This window comes from Anser brachyrhynchus (assembly GCF_964034855.1).
Source record: "Anser brachyrhynchus genome assembly, chromosome: 2".
NCBI classification, from domain to species: domain Eukaryota; kingdom Metazoa; phylum Chordata; class Aves; order Anseriformes; family Anatidae; genus Anser; species Anser brachyrhynchus.
The window spans coordinates 86,955,492-86,974,248 of NC_137695.1; the positions used below are offsets into that span (position 1 = coordinate 86,955,492).

The following is an 18,757-nucleotide window of genomic DNA, read 5'->3' on the forward strand; positions in this document are numbered from 1 at the left end:
AAAATGACTATGGAGACATGCTTCCCTAGGCTGAAAAATACGGTGCTATGGAAATCAGTCTCTATGTACAATGAGAGCTGTGCTATATATTTAGTGTGTTTCTCCTTCATTTTATGGTACATTCATATACTTTAGAATATGTTGAAGTTCCAAATTGCTAATAAATGTAGGCCCAAAATCTACATCTGATAAGTACCAGCAATTCTTTATTTTTTTATTTTTTTTTTAAGGTAAAACTTTGCTTTGGTTATGTTCTAGATAGGGACTAATAATGAGAAAGCATTTGGGTGATATACAGAGATTTGCTTTCCCCAGCTGGCCACACTCTCACTTTCCTTTCTGGGTGCTTGAAAGGCCATTTCGCTCAGCCTGCACGTGCACGGGCCAGTCTGCATCATAGTTATTTTTACATATGATTACTTCAATTCTGGGAAGTAGATAGAGAAGCTAAATTCCTTTTGTGAACATCAGACAATAATTCTGTTTGTGCAAAAGGTCGTAAATAGTTTTTGTGTTCATGTCACTGTTTCAGATCATGAAGGGAAATATGTTTTACTAAAGAGAATAAATTTGGGGCAAAAATATATTACAAAAGTTAGGTTTCTTTAGTCAAGAAACAGAAGGAATATTGAAGATGACTAAGCACAATTAATGATTTTCAAGTATCTGGTATCCAATAATCCTTCCTGTGATCAGTTCATTAGGTAGTCCATAAATTGGCTATGTATTTCTTAAACTGCAGAACGATGTTATATGAGCAAAATGCTAAATAGTTTTGTTGTTGTTGTTGTTGTTTTAATGAAGCTATTTAGAGAAAATCTGAGCAGAGAACGGACTAAATATACCAGGCCTCTCAGTTTTGCATGCCCGTGTACCCGCTGCTGAGGAGAGCAAGGATCCAGAGCCAGTTACGTGGTGCCATCCATGTCTAAGCACAGTTACCATGTGTGTGTGTAGCTCCGTGTGTGTGGCTGTTAGCAAGGGCTGCGCCAGCAACTGGAGCAGGGCTGCAAACTCAAGGGCTGGTATATCCAGGTGCCAGCAACTGGGCAGACTGGGATCCAGGGACGGCTGCTGGACAGGCTGAGTGCCTGAGCCCAGGCGCTGGGGAGACCCACCTTGCACATACAGGTTTATGTATTTCCCACTAACATACCTTCATCCTGCTCACCCAGAGTGGGGGAACAGGGTGAGGCTGTTGGTGCTGTTTGTGTTTGCAGGCGAGCTGAGTGTGTCTGTTTATGCTGATTTGTGCGGCCAGCCACGCATGTATGCATGTACGTGTTGTAGATGGGTGTTTGTATGTGTGCCTATCAGGAACACAGGCTCAGCCCTGATACCTTCTGGACCTGAGGACATGGAGCTGTGGCAGCCTCACCTCTGTTGGGTAATGCATTTGGCAACCCCCAACACCTCAAACTCTTATGCTCATTCCTGGTCTTACATCTGTGGACATTTAGGCAGAAACTGAATCCCGACCACTACTGAGAATAATTTAGCTCGTCACCTTTGCAACTGTCTTCAAGTCATTTCAGGCAACTACTACATGGCCTCCTCTCCACCGGGCTAAATAAGACCAGCTTCCTCAAATTCTTCTGACAGTACATGTGCTCCTGGCCTCTGACCACCACGGTTGCCTTCTGCAGGACCTTCTCCAGCATCTGAGTGTCCCCTTGGACTGCAGGGTTTGCAGGGGGAGAGGACATAAACAGACACGCTATTTCAGACTTGGCCTCACACGTGCTGAACAGAGGCAAATGATAACTTCCCTCATACTTTCATATATACAAGGCCCACAGCCTGAAGCGTGGCTTGGCCTGCTTATAGCAAGAGCACGCTGCTGGCACCAGCTGTAAACCCTAGCTCCATTCCTTCTGCTCACCTGCCCTATGCTGATGCTTGTGGTTGTCTTGTCCCAACCCACGCAGAACTGTGTCTTTCTCCTTACTGGACTGCATGAGGTTCCTGCTTCCCAGTCCTCAGGTTTCTCAAGATCCCTCTGAATTGGGGCACTGCTATTTGTCTTTCCAGCCACTCCCTCAAAGTTTGGGTCATCTGCCAATTTGCTGGGAGGCGCGCTGCGTTTCACCATTCAGGTTGTTATTGAAGACACCGAACAATGTGGGAATCAGTCTTAAGCCTGAGGTGCCCCACTCCTTACCACACAGCAGCTGGATATCGAGCTGATCACTCATCCCAATCCACTGGGCCTGGCCAACCAGCCACTTCCACACACCTGACAGAATTCACTGCTCGAGCAAATACTCAGCTTCGAAACAGGAATGGTGGGGAAGATGGCAACCTCCTAAGAGTTAGTGTGGCATCACTTGATGCTGATAGCCCAAGAGGCTTCTCTAAGCAGTTTTAAAGCCTTTTTTTGCTCCATGGTCAACTCCAGCACTATGCAGACCAACGTACTAATTTTTTTGTTTTTTTTTTTTCTTCTAAGCTCACTGTTTGCAGTTTCAGGCACACATTAGCTGATTTGCACTTCCTTGTGGGGCTGTGCCACAGAACGATCTAGAGGCTCAAACAGTGGTATTTGCAGTGCCTTGAGGGGAAAATGGGAACATGTGAGGGAGGATACAAGACTTAGAATCATAGAATCATTAAGGTTGGAAGAGACCTCCAAGATCATCTGGTCCAACCACCGCCCTACTACCAATGTCACCCACTAAACCATGTCCCTAAGCACCAGATCCAACCTTTCCTTGAACGCCCCCAGGGACAGTGACGCCACCACCTCCCTGGGCAACCCGTCCCAATGCCTGACTGCTCCTTCTGAGAACGACTACTCTAGGATGGTGCTGAAATGCTGTACGTGGCAGAGACAAGTCTGGCATTGTCTCTGGCTTTCATCATCATCATCAGGACTGAAAACACAGTTCCATCTAACAGCCCTCCCTTCCAGCTCCTCCAAGCCACCTAACCAAAGGGACTTCACAGCCCAGAAGTGTAACACACTTTATTAAACTTCCTTGACACCATATTCATTGCAAAATTAAGAACAAAGTTTAATATCCTTTATTGCTATACATATTGTGAAATAAAGAATCAAACAACTGGCAAAGACCTTTGCTGATGACTTTTAGAGGCTTGTTCTGAGGTGCATTCTTGTCTGTTCGTGGTCCACAGCTGGGAGAAATATAACTTTGAGTTAGAGGAGGGGACTGTCCTTGAAGTTGCTACTGTGACTTCCTCTTTCTGCTCTAGGCAGCGCTTAGTGGGAAAGGGCAGCTGTAATGCTATAGGTATCCACTAAACCCACATCTGTGCAGTGCCACAATAAGAATTCAAGTGTTTGGATTTCATCAAAGTTAAATAATGCAGCTCATGTTTCTAGTTAGCTTAGCACACCACAAAATAGAAGATGACATTACTTGATAAAAAATAAAGCAGGGTTGGTTATCTGCAGTGTTACTTGTAAATTTTTATTTTATCTGTAAAAGGAACTGGAACATTCAAGAACGTTAGCAGGAGTGATGTTGCGATATGAGGACTGACATTTACCTATGCAGTATCATCAGCTTTCAGAAATATAAATACCGTGCACGCTTGGTGATATCTGTGATTTAGCTCCAGTAGCAGATGGGAATACATTTGCAGAGGACTTGCATTATGCTGTCTACACTGAACTGAAATTGAAAGCTACTGTGACGGCGATCCATCTAGCATAAGGAATTAGAAAACAAAGTATAATTACTTGACTTTTGTCGACTTTTGCTAGTAACCCTTTTAAAAGTAGCAATTATAAATCAGTTGAGATTTGAAATGTCTACCTTGCAAAATATTGTGTAACAGTTTCAGTTTAAGAAAACCACTTAAAGCAATTGACAAAAGACCTCTGCCTACAAGTGCAATGCAATTGCTTTATTTCACAATTTTAAAAAATAAAATTTGCATAAACTTGTCTCAGCAGGAGTAAGTAACTATGAGAAAAAGTGATAGCAATAGGAATAACGTTCTATAAAAAGCTTATATATTGGAGTAAGTTATGGCATAACAGAAGAGACTGAAGGGCATAAAGAAAAAAAGTTACTTTTGAAAGGGATTTTAAAGACTACAATAAATCAAAGTAAAGAGCTACAGGGATAAACATACAAAGGAAAGAAATTGGAGGAGGAAATTTCCACTAACAATAGCTATGTGGTATCTAATGAGGAGACCTGATCTCAGTGAGTAAAAGAAATAAGTGGGAGCTGTAAGAACAGATCAGTTTAAAGGAAAAGTAAGGTTCTATTCAATTCAGATTTTATTAGAATATGGACAGATCGTTAAAAATATCAAGAAAGTGAACCTACAAAACAAGAGTTAAAATAATCCACACATAAAACTATCTCAGTGGAATTGCCTGGCTAAAGAGAGAAAGCTCAGTCTTACAAGCAGGTTATTTCCCTCTGAGATTTGGGTGAACTAGTGGGGAACTGCAACCCCTGCTGATCACTGCAACTGAACAAATGCAACTCTTCAGAGCTGTGTTGGAGGTTGTCTACCCTGGCAGGTCAATGGTATCCCTTCCCAGAAACACCTCAAGAGAGATTTAAGTGCATCTTCTTGGAAGCATTATTGAGAACATGACAGAACAAGAAAGTTGTGCTCAGTTTAACAAGGCAGCCTCTGTTAAGAAGGGCTGCTGCCATATGCTCCATGACACCTTCTTCCTTGCCATTTTAAGCCAGTGATCTAAAAATGATGTCCATAATGTTACAGGAATACTTTTTAGGAACACTTAGACAAAATTTAACTATTACAGCAGAAAAACCTTACTTAGTTTATCTACATCCAGAGACTGCATTTCAAAGAGACTTTTGAGTATCTGTAGAAGATGACCTACAAGTAGGCCTCTATGTAATCAAACACGTTACCTCAATTGATGAACTAGATCACCACATGCTGAATCAGTCGTTATACAGATTTATATTCTTTCATTATATTTCCATTCAATTCTGCAAACAAACTTATTGCTTCCACTCAACAAAAATACACAACAAAACAAGGTATTAGTTTTGCTTGCAATGCCAACATTAAATTAAACGAGATCTACAAGACTTTTTCAGAAGCTCAACAAGATCAAGTGGAAGCTGAGCCCACCGTTAGGTGCAAACCTTGTTATAGGCTCATCCCTTCCATTGTCTTCCAACAGAAATTTCCATAATTGCTTGCTCATGCATGTGCACAGAAGTGCTATTGTTGGTCCAAATGAAAAGTTCACTCTGAACTAGCAGAGGAAGAATCTGAAAATGTAGCCTCTGCTTCTGTTATTCTTTAATCTATCTATATGCAAGCACAGAGCATCTCAGTTACTTAGTTTGCTTTACATACAAATGTATCACTAGACAACTTATCTTGTAACTTCCATTTTATTTTTTGAGTGCATCTAGTCAAGGTCATATATGTACCTGGGATATTTTAATACAACCTTACTATTACAGTCCTCAAGACCTCACTTGGGATAATGAAAGCACTGGTACAAAAACCCTTAGCCAATCTCCACAAGTTATAGCAATGACTGCTAACAGGAAAAAGTATTCAAGCAAAACACCACAAACTACGTTTTATTAGTAGGGGATCCTTGTGAAAGATGCAGGTGATCTGAACAGACGTGTCTGTTAGAAATTGCTATAGCTATTACCACCCAATAGAGAGTGTACACATTTTCTCCTTCTGGAAAGGGTAGAACATAATTCATTTTAACACTACGTACTTTGAAGAAAGATTTCTCGGTATTAGATATTTTCTCACAGATAAATTCTGTCAATGCTCCTAAAAGGGGAGGAGAGTACAAGTGAAGTATTAAAAATGAAAGGGAATACTGTTTAAATAAGAGACATTTCTAGAATTTGAGCAAATTGATTATATGGTTTTCACCAATGCTGTTCACCTTGGTATACTGTATGATATATAAGAATGAACTGCCTTAAATAAAGTTCTGTAGTTCAGTTGTGACAGGTTTCAGCAGTATGATTAGAATATAAAATATAAACAAAAAACAAAACCTTCTTCTGCATTTTTTTTAATATTGCAGTTAACTAGAATTTCCAAATGCATTGACATTCACATCCCATACAACTTAGTGTTTCCTTTTCTGTAAGAAGTAAATGAAAAAACCACCAATAAACCCTCAGAGTGCCATGTTTCAGACCTTCATTCCCCTATATGTAAACCATAAATTAACATTGCGAGCAAAACCAGTTAAATTTTTGTCGAGATAAACACTTAGCAGCATAGAACCAGAGCAAAACTGAGGCATCAATAAAAGTTTTCTGTAAACAATAAAGACTATAATATATAATAAATGGTTGTACCATTAGTTGTTTTTTTTTTTAAACTAACCCCAAAATATAAACATTAATTCACTGTAAACCATGCAAGTCTTTAACCCCTAGATGAGATGTTGATACATTTTGCTCTTCTAAAACAGGTATTGATAACTGGATGGCTTAGATACCATGCTGCAAAAGGGCTTAGAAATACCTGGAAATTAAAACAGTTCCTAAAATTCTCTTCAGACTATGCTTTAAGTGATCCTATTGAACTTCTGTTATCCACTAGCTCCACTGAGGGTAAGTCATCCTTCCCCTGAGAGACTTCATGACCAACTTTCATCAAAACAGCTAGGATCAAGTGTTGCATTACAGCATGATAACAAAAAATAAATAAAAAGGAAAGCCTCAAGTTTTCTGTAAAACACTAAGAAAAGACGTAAAAGACATAAACATCAAATAAAAGATTAAACAATTTGAGAACCAAGCAATGTGCCAACTGACACTAACTTCAAAGGAGTGGGTATTCCTAGACTCTCCATAAGCTGCACTTCCCGGATGACGGCTGAGGCAGTAACTGGTCATCACTGTGCAGAGCAACTGGCAGTCCAATGGCTTGGCTGTAGGATAAGTTATCATTGTGGTATGAGTGACAGCTTCTCTCCCCTCCATCCTTTGACTATTTCAGTCAATAATGATAAAATGTGTTACATTGCTCTGTATCACTGAATAAATCCTTAATGATAGCCAAGACTTCAGTGCACTAAGTACTGTGTAACTGTTACAAGAAGGAAAGCAGGAAGACACCACTGTTAAGAAAAATCTTGGGTGGCAGAGTCCTTTTTCACTGCCCATTTCTTGAATGTACTTTTTAAAAGAAAATACTTAAAATTAGCTGTGTAGGTCATAGCAAAGAAAGAATTTTGAACACTGGACAAAGCTTAACACAATACCATACCAGAACACTCAACATCTAGTTAAGTTGTATTATCAATTTGTTTTTGATTTCTATAGATTTCTAAAATACATTTGCAGCAGTTCATTTTTTTCCTTGAGGCTTTCTGTAGAAAACCCGACTTCTCTGCAATTCTAAAAAACACTCTTTAATATCACAAATATTCAAAGGACATAGATGCGTCCAGAACTCAGAAGCCTGTACACTTGAGATCCTATCATGTTTTTGAAATCCCCCTGGATTCCTTCAGGAGAAAAATATAGCAGTGTGAGAACTAACATTAATGAAACAAGAAGGAAGCACTAAAAGATTCAAAACTTTGAATATAAAAATCAACTAGACCATTATCAACAGGAAAAGAAAGAGTTTTTTAAAACTGCATAGTAAGAAAATACTGTAAAAACCTTTAGAGAATATTACAAAGAATTGTTAACAGTGCTAGACTGTAGTGAGCACCCTTAATAAAAAATATCCTCTAAAAATAGTGCTGAATGCAAAAACACATGTTGAGAATTATTTGAGATAGTTATGAAGTTTTAGAGGTAGATGACTAAATCCGTTATTTGGGAGAATTATCACTACAGCTATTGGTGTAAACAGTATTACATTTTACCTATATATCATTCATATCTGTGCAAGAGTGCAGAGATGAGGAAGAACATTTCTCGCCTAACAGCAACTATATTCATTCAATGTCTTTGGTCTGCACCAGTTCTCCTGGAAATGGGGGGAAGAGGAAGAAAGTTAGGAAGGCAAGACAAATCAACCCCATTTGCATATGCAGGCAAGTAAGAGGCAAAATGCACCAGCCAAATTATACACTAAGGGTGACTGGGCTCATAGCACAATCCTCAGGACATGGCTAGATCAGATGGGTAATACCCAAACACTCTATAGGCTGAAAATGAAACATCAGAAATCCTGTACAGTAGTTTCCACGATGTGAATTCAATCATCTTGACTTACGTATTCACAACAGTGCTGTGTTGTTGCAAAAGCACTTTCGTTCCTGTTCACCATGTCCATCAGATTTGGGGGTTTCATTAAGAAAAGCAGTAACTAATAGCAGCACAACGCTTTGTCGCTAGTGAACAGAGTATGCCAACTGGCTAACACTTGTAAGGTGTTAGTTGTTCCAAAAAGTAACCATTTCAAAAACAGCGTTGCCACCAGAACCTGATGGTATTCAAAGCATCCGTTAATACACAAATGGAATCAGAATTTTTCTATCCTTTGGGTAGTCTTCAAATTTCTCAAGGTACCACCTGAAAAACAAAGGTACAAATGTGATGAGTATTGCATCTTTAAAATATTGTCAAGGAAGTTAATTAACTATATAAAGCTTTCAATTTAATCCATATATTTGTTGGATACAAACCAGAACAGTGTCTTTAGAACCTACTCTGGATAGAAAATCGCTATTTACCACACTCATTCTAAGGAAATCTAATTGCCAACTACAACAAAACAAAGCTATCGTTGCTAGCAATGGGAAATCAAACTAGTAGGTGCGATGAGAGCAGCCAGGGAAGGAATGGACTTCTCTTGTAAGATGTGCATTGTAATGCATCCTATTTATATTTTAGAAGTAGAGAAAAAAAAATATCCAAAAGGATAAAAAGACAAATTTTATAATGACTACATGTAGAAGCAAGAGATGTTTTACACATTGGAACAACAATTCTTTTCTGGACAGAAACATCTTCAACCCCAATCAGGACATGGATAATCAAACTGGACACTTCAAACATCACAGTAGCCTTACTACTAACCCTCTTCAAATTATTATTTCAAATTAACTTCAAATTAACTATTTTCAAATCTGGACAATTTCAAAAGAATGACTGTATAGCACTAATAAATGTTATTTCTCTGATCACCTTACAACAAACATTCACTCCCACTTTCAAATAGCTCTTCCAGTTCTCTAATAACTCCTTTTTTTCCTTTCGATAACTTCATTTGGGATCCTCAAAGTTGCAAGTGTTCATACAACAATAATCAACTGAAAGATCAAAGTTCAAATAAGCAGAGAAAAAAATTGACAAACTAAAACATGTTGGTGTTGTGCAGGCTCATAGTTTTCATCTAGAATAAATGCTTGTGGCCTATTTGCAGTGACACGTGAGAGGAAGTCCTGTGATTTCTTCTATAGAAAGCATACATTGCATGATTACCTGAAGCTGTGGGATACCAGCATTACATTATTTATCCTTTTCAGCCATTTATTTTAAGTTTTCCAAACAGCCAAAACTAAAATATTCTTCAATTACATGGCTTCGCTATTTGTCTTTTTTTTTTTTTCCCTTCACTCCTCTTCCTGTTTAATGCATTTATTCCCTTAATGCAAATTATTTCCTTTAACAACCCTTAGCTTTTCATAAAGCTCTAAGTAAAGAGCTCAACGTTTTATCAAGGCTTAAGATAAATGGAAACCAACCATGGAATTTGAGCCTGAAGAACATAATGTATGAGTAGAGACTGAGGAATATAGCACTCAGTCTGATGAGGAAGAAGCCAAGGGACCCTGTTATTTTCACATATGACTACTGGAAGTCAGAAGGGGATTTACTTAAGACAACAGAGCAAAACTATGAACAAAATGCAAACTCCCATGGCTAGGATGTAATAGCCCCATGCTAGACAACAGATTAGAGACTAATTGGTTAGGTAGCAACTCTGCACAAAAATGCATGGACATTCTGGTGGACAAGTTGAACATGGGTCAGTGATGGATCCCTGCAGTGATGACAGAGCTGTGTACTGGGCTGCTTTAACGTGTGTAGAGCCACCAAGTCAAGGGAAGTGCTTGTTCTCCACTATTCAGCAGTCAAGAATCTGCATCCAGTTTCGGGCTTCCAGTGCATCAGAAATGCCCACAAAATAGAGGTGAGTCCAGCACATGGTCAGTAATACAGCTGTGTAGTTGGAACACAAAATACTTGGGGAGAGGCTGAAGGAATTAGTCTTAGTCAGCTTGAAGGGGCATTTAATTGCAGTCATCCAGTACCCAAAGATATTTGAGAATATAAATAACCTTTTTAGAGGTGCACAGCAAAAGGACGAGTGGCAGGGAATAAGCACTGCATCATGGAATATTCCAGCTAGACGTAAGGAAAACAATCTTCCCCCATAAGCATGGCAAAGCACTGGAACGGGATTTTTTTTTTCCCCTCAGTGGTGCTAGGATCTCCATCCTTGGAGGCACTCTGAACTCAACTGGATGAAGGACTTGGCAAAAGGGTTTAGCTTTGGTGTTAGCCTTGGCAGGAGCAGGTCAGACTAGGTAACTGGACTAGACAACCTTCAGATGCCCCTCCCAACCCAAAGTACATTATGGCTCACCCAGCAGTGGCAGGTGGTAGAACAAGGAGAAATAGTCATAGGTGACCTGGAAGTTTCAGGTTGTATAGTAAGAGAATCTTGTTTACTCGGATGGTAATACAGAACTGGAACACCCAACAAGGTACAGAAAAATATTTATTTCTGGAAGTTTTGAAGACTCTGCTAGGCAAAACCATGGCTTATCTGACACTTAGCAATGGCATTCTTCCAGTCTACCTCCTCCTTCTATTTAAGTTCATTTCCTCTTATGCCACCAAGTTCCACAAAAACAGCCAAAGCAGGAAGCCAAAAATAACTAAGATTGGGTTGTTCAGGTTCTTTTAAGTGTGCTATTCCTGAAAAAGAATTCTTTCAAGAAGTTTTCTCAAACTGATTCTTCTATTAACAGGAAAGCCAAAATGTGAATACAGTACATTATCAGTCTGATAGTTTATTTACAGAGCAGAGCCTTCATATACAAAAATAAGAAATCAACTCTATTAAATGGATATTTAATAGACTTGATTTTGATGGTCCTGCCTGTAGCAGAAACCTTTGGTTATTTTCAGTAATTTAATACTATTGTAAAAAGTTTGAGCTGCAATGGAAAGTAGACTATAATGTATGATCAAGCAAAGGTAATTTTCCCAAATGTATCAGATCTTTACAGGTCCAGGATGAATTGTGTTCATGTAATGAATAGCCATTATTTTGACTACCTCATTGTACATTGTGTGCACTTATATTCCTTATGCTTAACACTACTTTGCTGCAATCTTATGTTTAGTGCTGCTTGAAGCGTTATCTCATTCTTCACTGCAGTTAACAGCTTTTCATTAGACTTGTTCTGCAACATCCCTATGGGATGAGGTATAATTTATACATTGGAAATGAAGTGTGGCACAGAGACAATAGAAATAAGACAAACACTTACTGGTGGTGTTGCTTTGCCCTAGAGCCCAAGATAAAAAGTGTACACAATGCAAATGCAAGGCTTTCGATGGTGCAGCAGGCAAGGGCAAACCCAAACCATTCCAGGATCTCTCCAAAAAAGTTGGCTCCACTGACATACTCAAACATTCCTCCTAAAAGCAGGACAGGTTTATTTGAAAAGCACCTTAATGAAGGACATATACAATGTAAGTCTAAGACATCCTATATCACCAATGTCTCCATATATTTTTAGAGGCAGTGGAAACTGTTTTCCAGTTCAAGCTGTACTATGAAGGACTACTTCAGACATCCTTCTAAAATAGACCTTCTCCAGTTCCACTTTTCTTCTTCGAATCATGAAAAAAGACTTGGTACCAGAAGTGATTCCATACCTCTGTAAATAATTACTTCAAGCTGTATCTGACCATGTACTAAACTTTTTTTTTTAAACATGCAAAAAATAGAAAATACAATGCCATTTAAATAGTCCCATAAAATACACCTAGGGTTAGTTAGCATACAATGTCTCATTTCTCCAGTTTAAGTATCTCAAATTATATTAATGATAAAGAATATTTTTCTAAATTTAAGTTGCAAATTTATGCTCTAGCTTAAGATGCATTGCCCTTTTGTTCCTGTGCCCTGCCAGGCCTGGAGAAAGATCACCTTCACTACTTCAATCCTGACCCTCATCAATAGAAATAACTGGCAGTTTGTATTAAACACATTTTACAGCTAATTATGCATAAACAGTCAGTACTCACCTGCTGGGAGTTATTTTAAAAAATAAGAACTTTCACCCTAATTCCAAAGTTAGAGTACAAATTGATAACATCTCAGTAAGTGCATGTTCTAGTGGGACCAAACAAGCAAATATTTGCCAAGCGTAATAAAGGACACGTTTTGACCTTGCTTTTAATTACTCTGCTTTTGTGACAAAACGGCAGAATTCTAGCACTTGAATTGGATAAGTAATATCAAAAAGACCAACTCCTCCTGATTATGCAGCAAAACAAATCTTATTTCCTTCTAAACATTCGTACACTGAACATCTCACACGATGTCTGTATTCATCTTAACAGATGTTAATTCAACTGCCCATGTAAAGATACAAAGTTATGTTCTTGGTGAATAATATGAACGCTATGAAATCACTTCCTAAGATAGTCATTTATGATATGACAGACAAATTGCTGTTACCAGTTTCCTATCTCCAGTAAAATACATCAAGCTTTGGAAGGTCTCTGTAACACAGACTTGCAGAATAGTTTAGGTTGGAAGGGTCTTGAGATCATCTAGTCCAACCTCACTCTGTTCAAAGCAGGGTCAGCTAGAGCAGGATGTCCAGAATTGTGTCCGGTCACATTTTCAGCATCTCCAAAGGTGGAGACTCCACAGCTTCTCTGGGCAACCTATTCTAGTCTTTGGCCAACCTCATGGTAAAAAAGTTGTGTTCACATGGAATTTAATTTAATTTGTGTTCAGCGCCTTCTGGCCTGTCACTGTGGACCACTAAGAACCTGGCTCCCTCATCTTCATCGCCTCCCATCAGGTACTTATTTACATTGATGGGATCCCCATGAGCCTTCTCTTCTCTAGGCTAAAGAATCCCAGCTCTCTCAGCTTCTCCTCACAAAACGTGCTTCTTTTGCTAAAGAGATTTTTGTAACATTTTACTTACCTCTTGGTATCTTGTAACCGGTTTCCCCTGGTTTTCTCAGATTTCTAAGAATATGATCAGAATGAATATTGATTGCCATGCCGACCAGCCACCCTATAAAACCTGAAGAGAAATATTTAAAATACTTCTCTTTAATACACTGAGTCAAAGCACTCAATCAGAAAAAAAAGTCATATTTCCAACATTAGTCATACTGTCTCAAAGCAGTAGTAACGTAAGCACGATAAACAATTCTAGTGACATTATGCACAATCCCAATCCCACAATGAGCTTTTCGGCCAGTAAAGCTCACAGTAATCAACAGGTCTCTTGACAGGAATAATATTTTTAAGTATAAAGTTTTATTCTCATGTTGCCAAACTCAGGTATGCACATATATTTAAATATATGTGTGCACAAATATACACACCTAATGTGTATAACCCCTAACTTCCATAAAGAAAATCAAACACACCAACATTTTAAACAACACTGAAGGAATCAGCCATTCTCATTCCTCGCACCTTTGTCTTTTTTTTTTTTTTAGTGACAATATGCCAGAGTTTCCACAGCACACTCTGTAATAAAAGGAATAAAAAAACACTAGATCAACAAAAACATCATAATCATGTTCCCGGAAGTTAGGTTTAGAGTCTTGCTAAACCTAGTCTTGCTGAGCACTATAAATACGGAGTTTGCAACAAGTATGATGCAAAGAGAGAAAGAGCTTGGACTTTCTTTAGAGGAAAATTTCTGCCGTACTGTCTCAAGCTCAGTCCAAAGTCATAAAAGACTTCTTTCTGTGACCTAAACAAGAAATGCATTTTTAAGATACCTGTAACAGAGAATGAACTCCAGTGAAGTCAAAATAAAAAGCTAAGAGAAACAAATAAAAGGACTTAAAACTCTCTACAGATTTGATAGTTCTACAGATCTATCAACCTGGCAAGTAGGAGATAAACCTGAATACAATTCATATTCAGCGATCCACAGAGCAAAGGTAACTAATTTCACAGTCAGTTGTTGCTTCAGTTGTAATCCAGCTTCTACTGTGGACAAAACATACTTAAGGTTGGCACTCAACACTTCAATAGAACACTAGTTTTCTATTCATCTTTGACTTCCTTTGAATATATGTTTGGCGATATTAGTGAAAGGGAGAAGACAGCGGTAGGCAGCAAATAATATTAGCCTATACAAGGTTATCTTAAACAGCCCGAAGTCATTTGGGAGTTCATCCATCTGAATAGAACTTAGCTGTGAAGGCTTAGTGGTGAGTAGGCTCTCATGAGGTCTCAAACCTTAAAAGAGCTGCAAGTTAGAACAACGAAAGGGAGAATTGGAGAAAGCATGACTAGAGCTCTCATAGGCAGCCTGTGGGATATTCTTCATTAGTCTGCTTGCTTTGCAACCTTAGTTTTATCACATGTTGTGCTGCCTTTGAAGCAGCACTTTTTGCTTTCCTTTCAAAACAGACTAGTTCACTGCTCTGAACTAAACCAATGCAGCCTGTAGAAACCATGAGGGAACTGCATTAAAGCTATATTAGTGCTCCAAATCAATTGCTGGTGTAGATGTAAGGCATTGATTTCTCCAAATTAACTCCTAAGCAGCTGAAAACAGGCATTCCATCAGTATCCTAAGGATCCACAGATAGAAATCTGGAGAAGTGAACCTAATTAACCACAGTGGTGGGAGGTCTCAAAGAAACAATGCGTTCTCTATCTTTGCTGCAAATTTCTCTTCAACTTTCATCTGAACCTTGTTTGTCTGCTACTTGTTGACGCACTCCCATTTTTGTTCCTTGTATAGCTTCATACAGACTAAAACAACTTATTAACCCTTGGCAAATGTGCTTTCCTGCTACTCTCCAGTCTTCTCATTTTTGGTCATTTCAGCCACGGCCTTAAAGACACTGACATGTTTCTGAAAAATCAGAACATAGCCCAATTGTTCAGGGAGCATCTGGCATACAATAAAGCACTTCCGCATTTGAGTGACCAAAAACTACAAGCATGAACTGCAGATATTCCAATGGTGCTATTTTGTGTTCGTCCCAGATAACTATTGTAAATAGCCACTACATTCCAAGTTAGAAATGTATGTATGTATGTATACCCTTTCAGCAGGAATAAAGGAAAGAAGAAGTCTTAGGTTTGGCTCTCTCAGACCCATACCAACCTATCTCAAGATTTATTACAAAAAGTCTCAAAAAAAGCCAGTGAGTGACAGTACTACAGTAGATGCTATGCATACCAAGAATCTCCACTTCCTTACTTTTCAGGGTAAGTTTAGACTTAAATAAAGTGCCCTTGTAGTCATGAAACCAACACCTCTTACAACTAGGAGTACAGGAAATATAAAAATTAATTCCACATTGGTATTAATTGCAAAACAAAGTTAAAATTCATACACAGAAGTAATCATAACTAAAGGCAGATGAACCTAAACATTATTATTTGTACATTTACATATTTCAGAAATCCTTAAAATACAGCATTCAAAAAAAAAAAAAATCAAGGAAACCTGAACATGACCTATTACCTTTTTTTCCTAACCTTTCAGTAAGGAGGCATTAATTTATGCCTCATGACTCATGTTTTGTTTACAGCACAGTTTTGAGATAATGTTTTGATTAAGGTACTAAACTAGGACACCGGAAACTGAAGATTTATTGTGTTGCATCAGCCTTTAACAGTTTTGATCAACTGTTCTTTTGAACACTTTTTTTGGAACCAAGTTTAACCAAGAGACTAGAACTTCAGAAGTACCAGGAGAGTTTCACTTATGTCCATACGACTACCTACCTCCCCTGTCAAGATATTCCCTTGTACCTCATTTTCTCCGTTTTTGGAGCACAAACAATACTTCCTCTTAAACTTTGCAAGATAATCTGTTTGAAGAAATTTAGGTCTAATCTCAGTCATTATAGCACAGTGTCCTTCTACTGTCATCTGCCATAATGCTGCAATAAAAATAAAGCTTTCTTTTTCTTGCTGTACAAGGCCTGAGAAATCCGTGAGAAACACCATCTTGCTTTGACTCCAGAAAAACAGTAAGAATTGTACTGGGTCAGATTAAGAATCCGCACAACCCAGTGTTCCATCTTTCACTGACAAGGCAAAATATTCTGCCTTATCTTCAGATCACAGAGAACCTTCAGTAAATACTTTCTCAGAAAAATGGTATTACATTTGACAGTAGGCAAAAGTAGGTGCCTAGCAAACAAAAAGTACGGCAAAGAATACAGTCAGCAAACACCTTGTCCTTTTAATTATATGCCTGGCTTCAAGCATAAGTGTAATCTCACCTCCTGATAGGACTGAATGATCAACCTTCCAACCCCACCCTTGTGCGACAATTTTGTTCTTTGCCAAAGCCCACTCATTGCAGTGGGAGGAGATAGGTATGTTTATAAAAAATAGCCTAACATCAAGGACTTTTGATGTTAGAAGTGGTATCCTGGTATTTAGCAACTGACTTTACTTCATCAAGTAAATTTGTTCAGTTCTGTTTGACCATATATAAACCTTTAATATCTATAGCATCAAGAAGCAAAGGAATTTTAGCTTAATCTACATGTTATGTGGAAAAATCTGTCTGATTTGTTCTAAACTCATATGCTGCTAGTTCCATTTAAGGCCTGCAGTTCCTATACTGAAGCAACGCTTGGCTCTTATTCACTTTGGTGTTAAGGAATAAAGACAGTAATACATTCATCTAGCACTGATATCGCAGGAAAAAATATCTGTTTACAAATGTAAAATAAAAACCATTAAAAGGCTTCCAGCTATGCTACCACAAACAAGATAATTAAGCTTATTTAGAATACTGAAAAAAACTGTAAAATGTAATTGAAGAATACTGTAACATTATAAAAAACAAAGCTGCGAAGACAAAGGGAAATTTCTACTCCTAGTGCTCTCATACAGTGTCTTAACTCACCTGTAATGAAACAAGGATCTTTTAACCAGCCTGAAGGGTATTCTGCATAGTTGCTTAAGCTTCGGCCTTGCAAGTATCCGTTGTAAATGCAGAACAGAAGTGCTAGCAGGAAGGTGAAAAATGGTGTTGGCTTTCCTTGCCGGATCAGGAAAGGAAATATGAGTGCCCTATAATGAACCAGGAAAGAAGAATTGTTGCATAAATAGATATAACACTTTTGGTTTCCACACCTGCCATCCATATTCCATATCCTGCTTCCCAAATTCTCAGTGGAGTCTTTGATCCCAGCTCAAATGGATAGTTATGCTTAAACACCCAAACATTCCTTCTGCTGCCTAACAGGAACTGCAAGCCGAATCCCCTCTCCCCTTATGATGGAAATTTTGAACTTCGCATCCAAGGCAATTACTTCGACCAGCGCAGTAAAGACAAACGATATTAAGCACAACTTAGTTTTGCTCACCTTTGTTGCTGAATGGCATAATCAAGCACTTAGAAGTGAACGTGGGCTCATAAACCCTATCCAAAATCTACCAGGTGGAAAAGCCCACGCGAAACACACCGCAGGGGACTGTAACCTAACCAAGACACCTTGCAGCCAACAGTTCCGTCGCCTTTACCTGTACGGCGCCACTCAGTAGAGTAACGTACCAGGAGGATGGACAGCCACGTTAAAAGCACCTGAGCTGTCACACTGGGGCAAGTCAAACACCAGCAGCAGGTAGACCAGCCCGCGGACCAAGGCCATACGCCTTACGCTGGGGGCACTTGTGCACGCGCGCTGGGCATTTGTGCTCAGGGGCTGGGCCGTGTGATGTATTTTGTGAACGAGCTGCCAAACCTTATAGGTTGTGCTACTAATTCATTGCAAAATGTGAAAATCCAGCAGATATTTTGACAAATTCGCTTTGTACGTTGACTGTGAGGCCAATTATAAAGTCTGATTTTCCACGTGGCAAATTTTCATGGCTTTGGCAAGGAAAGGAGAAGGAATCCCCTCGATGTGAATGCGATGGAGCTCTAATGGAAATAGTTTTAAAATTTTGGAACAGAGTCAGAGAATCACTGAGGTTGGAGAAGACCTCCAGGATCACCTGGTCCACCACTGCCGCCCGCTAACCCATGTCCCCAAGCACCACGTCCACCCTTCCCTTGGCCACCCCCAGGGCCGGTGCCCCCCCCCCACCCCCGGACAGCCGTCCCGAGCCCACCTGTGCACGTAGTGCAGCACGAAGCAGCCGAGCAGGACGCGGTTGGGCCAGCGGCTGGCGGCAGCCCCGCAAGCGGCCACGCCGAGCGGGACGAGCAGCGCGGGCAGCTCCTGCAGCGCCCAGGCGGGCCGCGCGGGCAGCGGGCAGCCGAAGCGGGGCGACGAGTACCGGCCGTAGGGCATGGGCACGAAGCGCAGCAGCAGCGCGGCGCCGGCGCCCAGCGCCACCAGCCCGTAGGCCTGCAGCTCCAGCAGCCGCCGCTCCTCGGCGCCGGACACCCGCCGCCAGAACGCGCACGGGCCCTCGCCGCCGCCTGCTGCCATGGTGGGAGGGGGGGCCGGGGGGAGCCGAGCGGAGCCGAGCGGAGCCGAAGGGACACGAGGCTGAGGGCGGAGGGAGCCGAGCGTCCCCATTCATCGCCACGCGGCGCCGCGCACCAATGAGCGCAGAGGGGCGGGGCCAGCGC

General features: G+C 40.0%; 1 protein-coding gene across 1 annotated transcript; it reads right to left on the reverse strand.

The window, feature by feature from the left end:
• Nucleotides 1-6,000: 6,000 nt before the first annotated feature.
• On the reverse strand, nt 6,001-18,691 carry SRD5A1 (steroid 5 alpha-reductase 1). Its single transcript, XM_080578949.1, has 5 exons — nt 18,292-18,691; nt 17,081-17,247; nt 13,157-13,258; nt 11,477-11,627; nt 6,001-8,483 (listed from the first exon to the last, which is right to left on the reverse strand). The coding sequence occupies exons 1-5, from the start codon at nt 18,612-18,614 to the stop codon at nt 8,417-8,419; spliced, it is 810 nt and encodes a 269-aa protein (XP_080435075.1). The 5' UTR covers nt 18,615-18,691; the 3' UTR covers nt 6,001-8,416.
• Between the last annotated feature and the right edge of the window lie 66 nt (nt 18,692-18,757).

Excerpts from the sequence above, each read along its gene's own strand:
- SRD5A1 (XM_080578949.1), bottom strand. The coding sequence starts at position 18,614 with ATGGCAGCAGGCGGCGGCGAGGGCCCGTGCGCGTTCTGGCGGCGGGTG. Across the intron at positions 17,248-18,291 it reads GTGCTGCACTACGTGCACAG|GGCACTCATATTTCCTTTCC; the intron begins GTGGGCTCGGGA and ends GGTTCATTATAG. Across the intron at positions 13,259-17,080 it reads AGATCCTTGTTTCATTACAG|GTTTTATAGGGTGGCTGGTC; the intron begins GTGAGTTAAGAC and ends ATTTCTCTTCAG.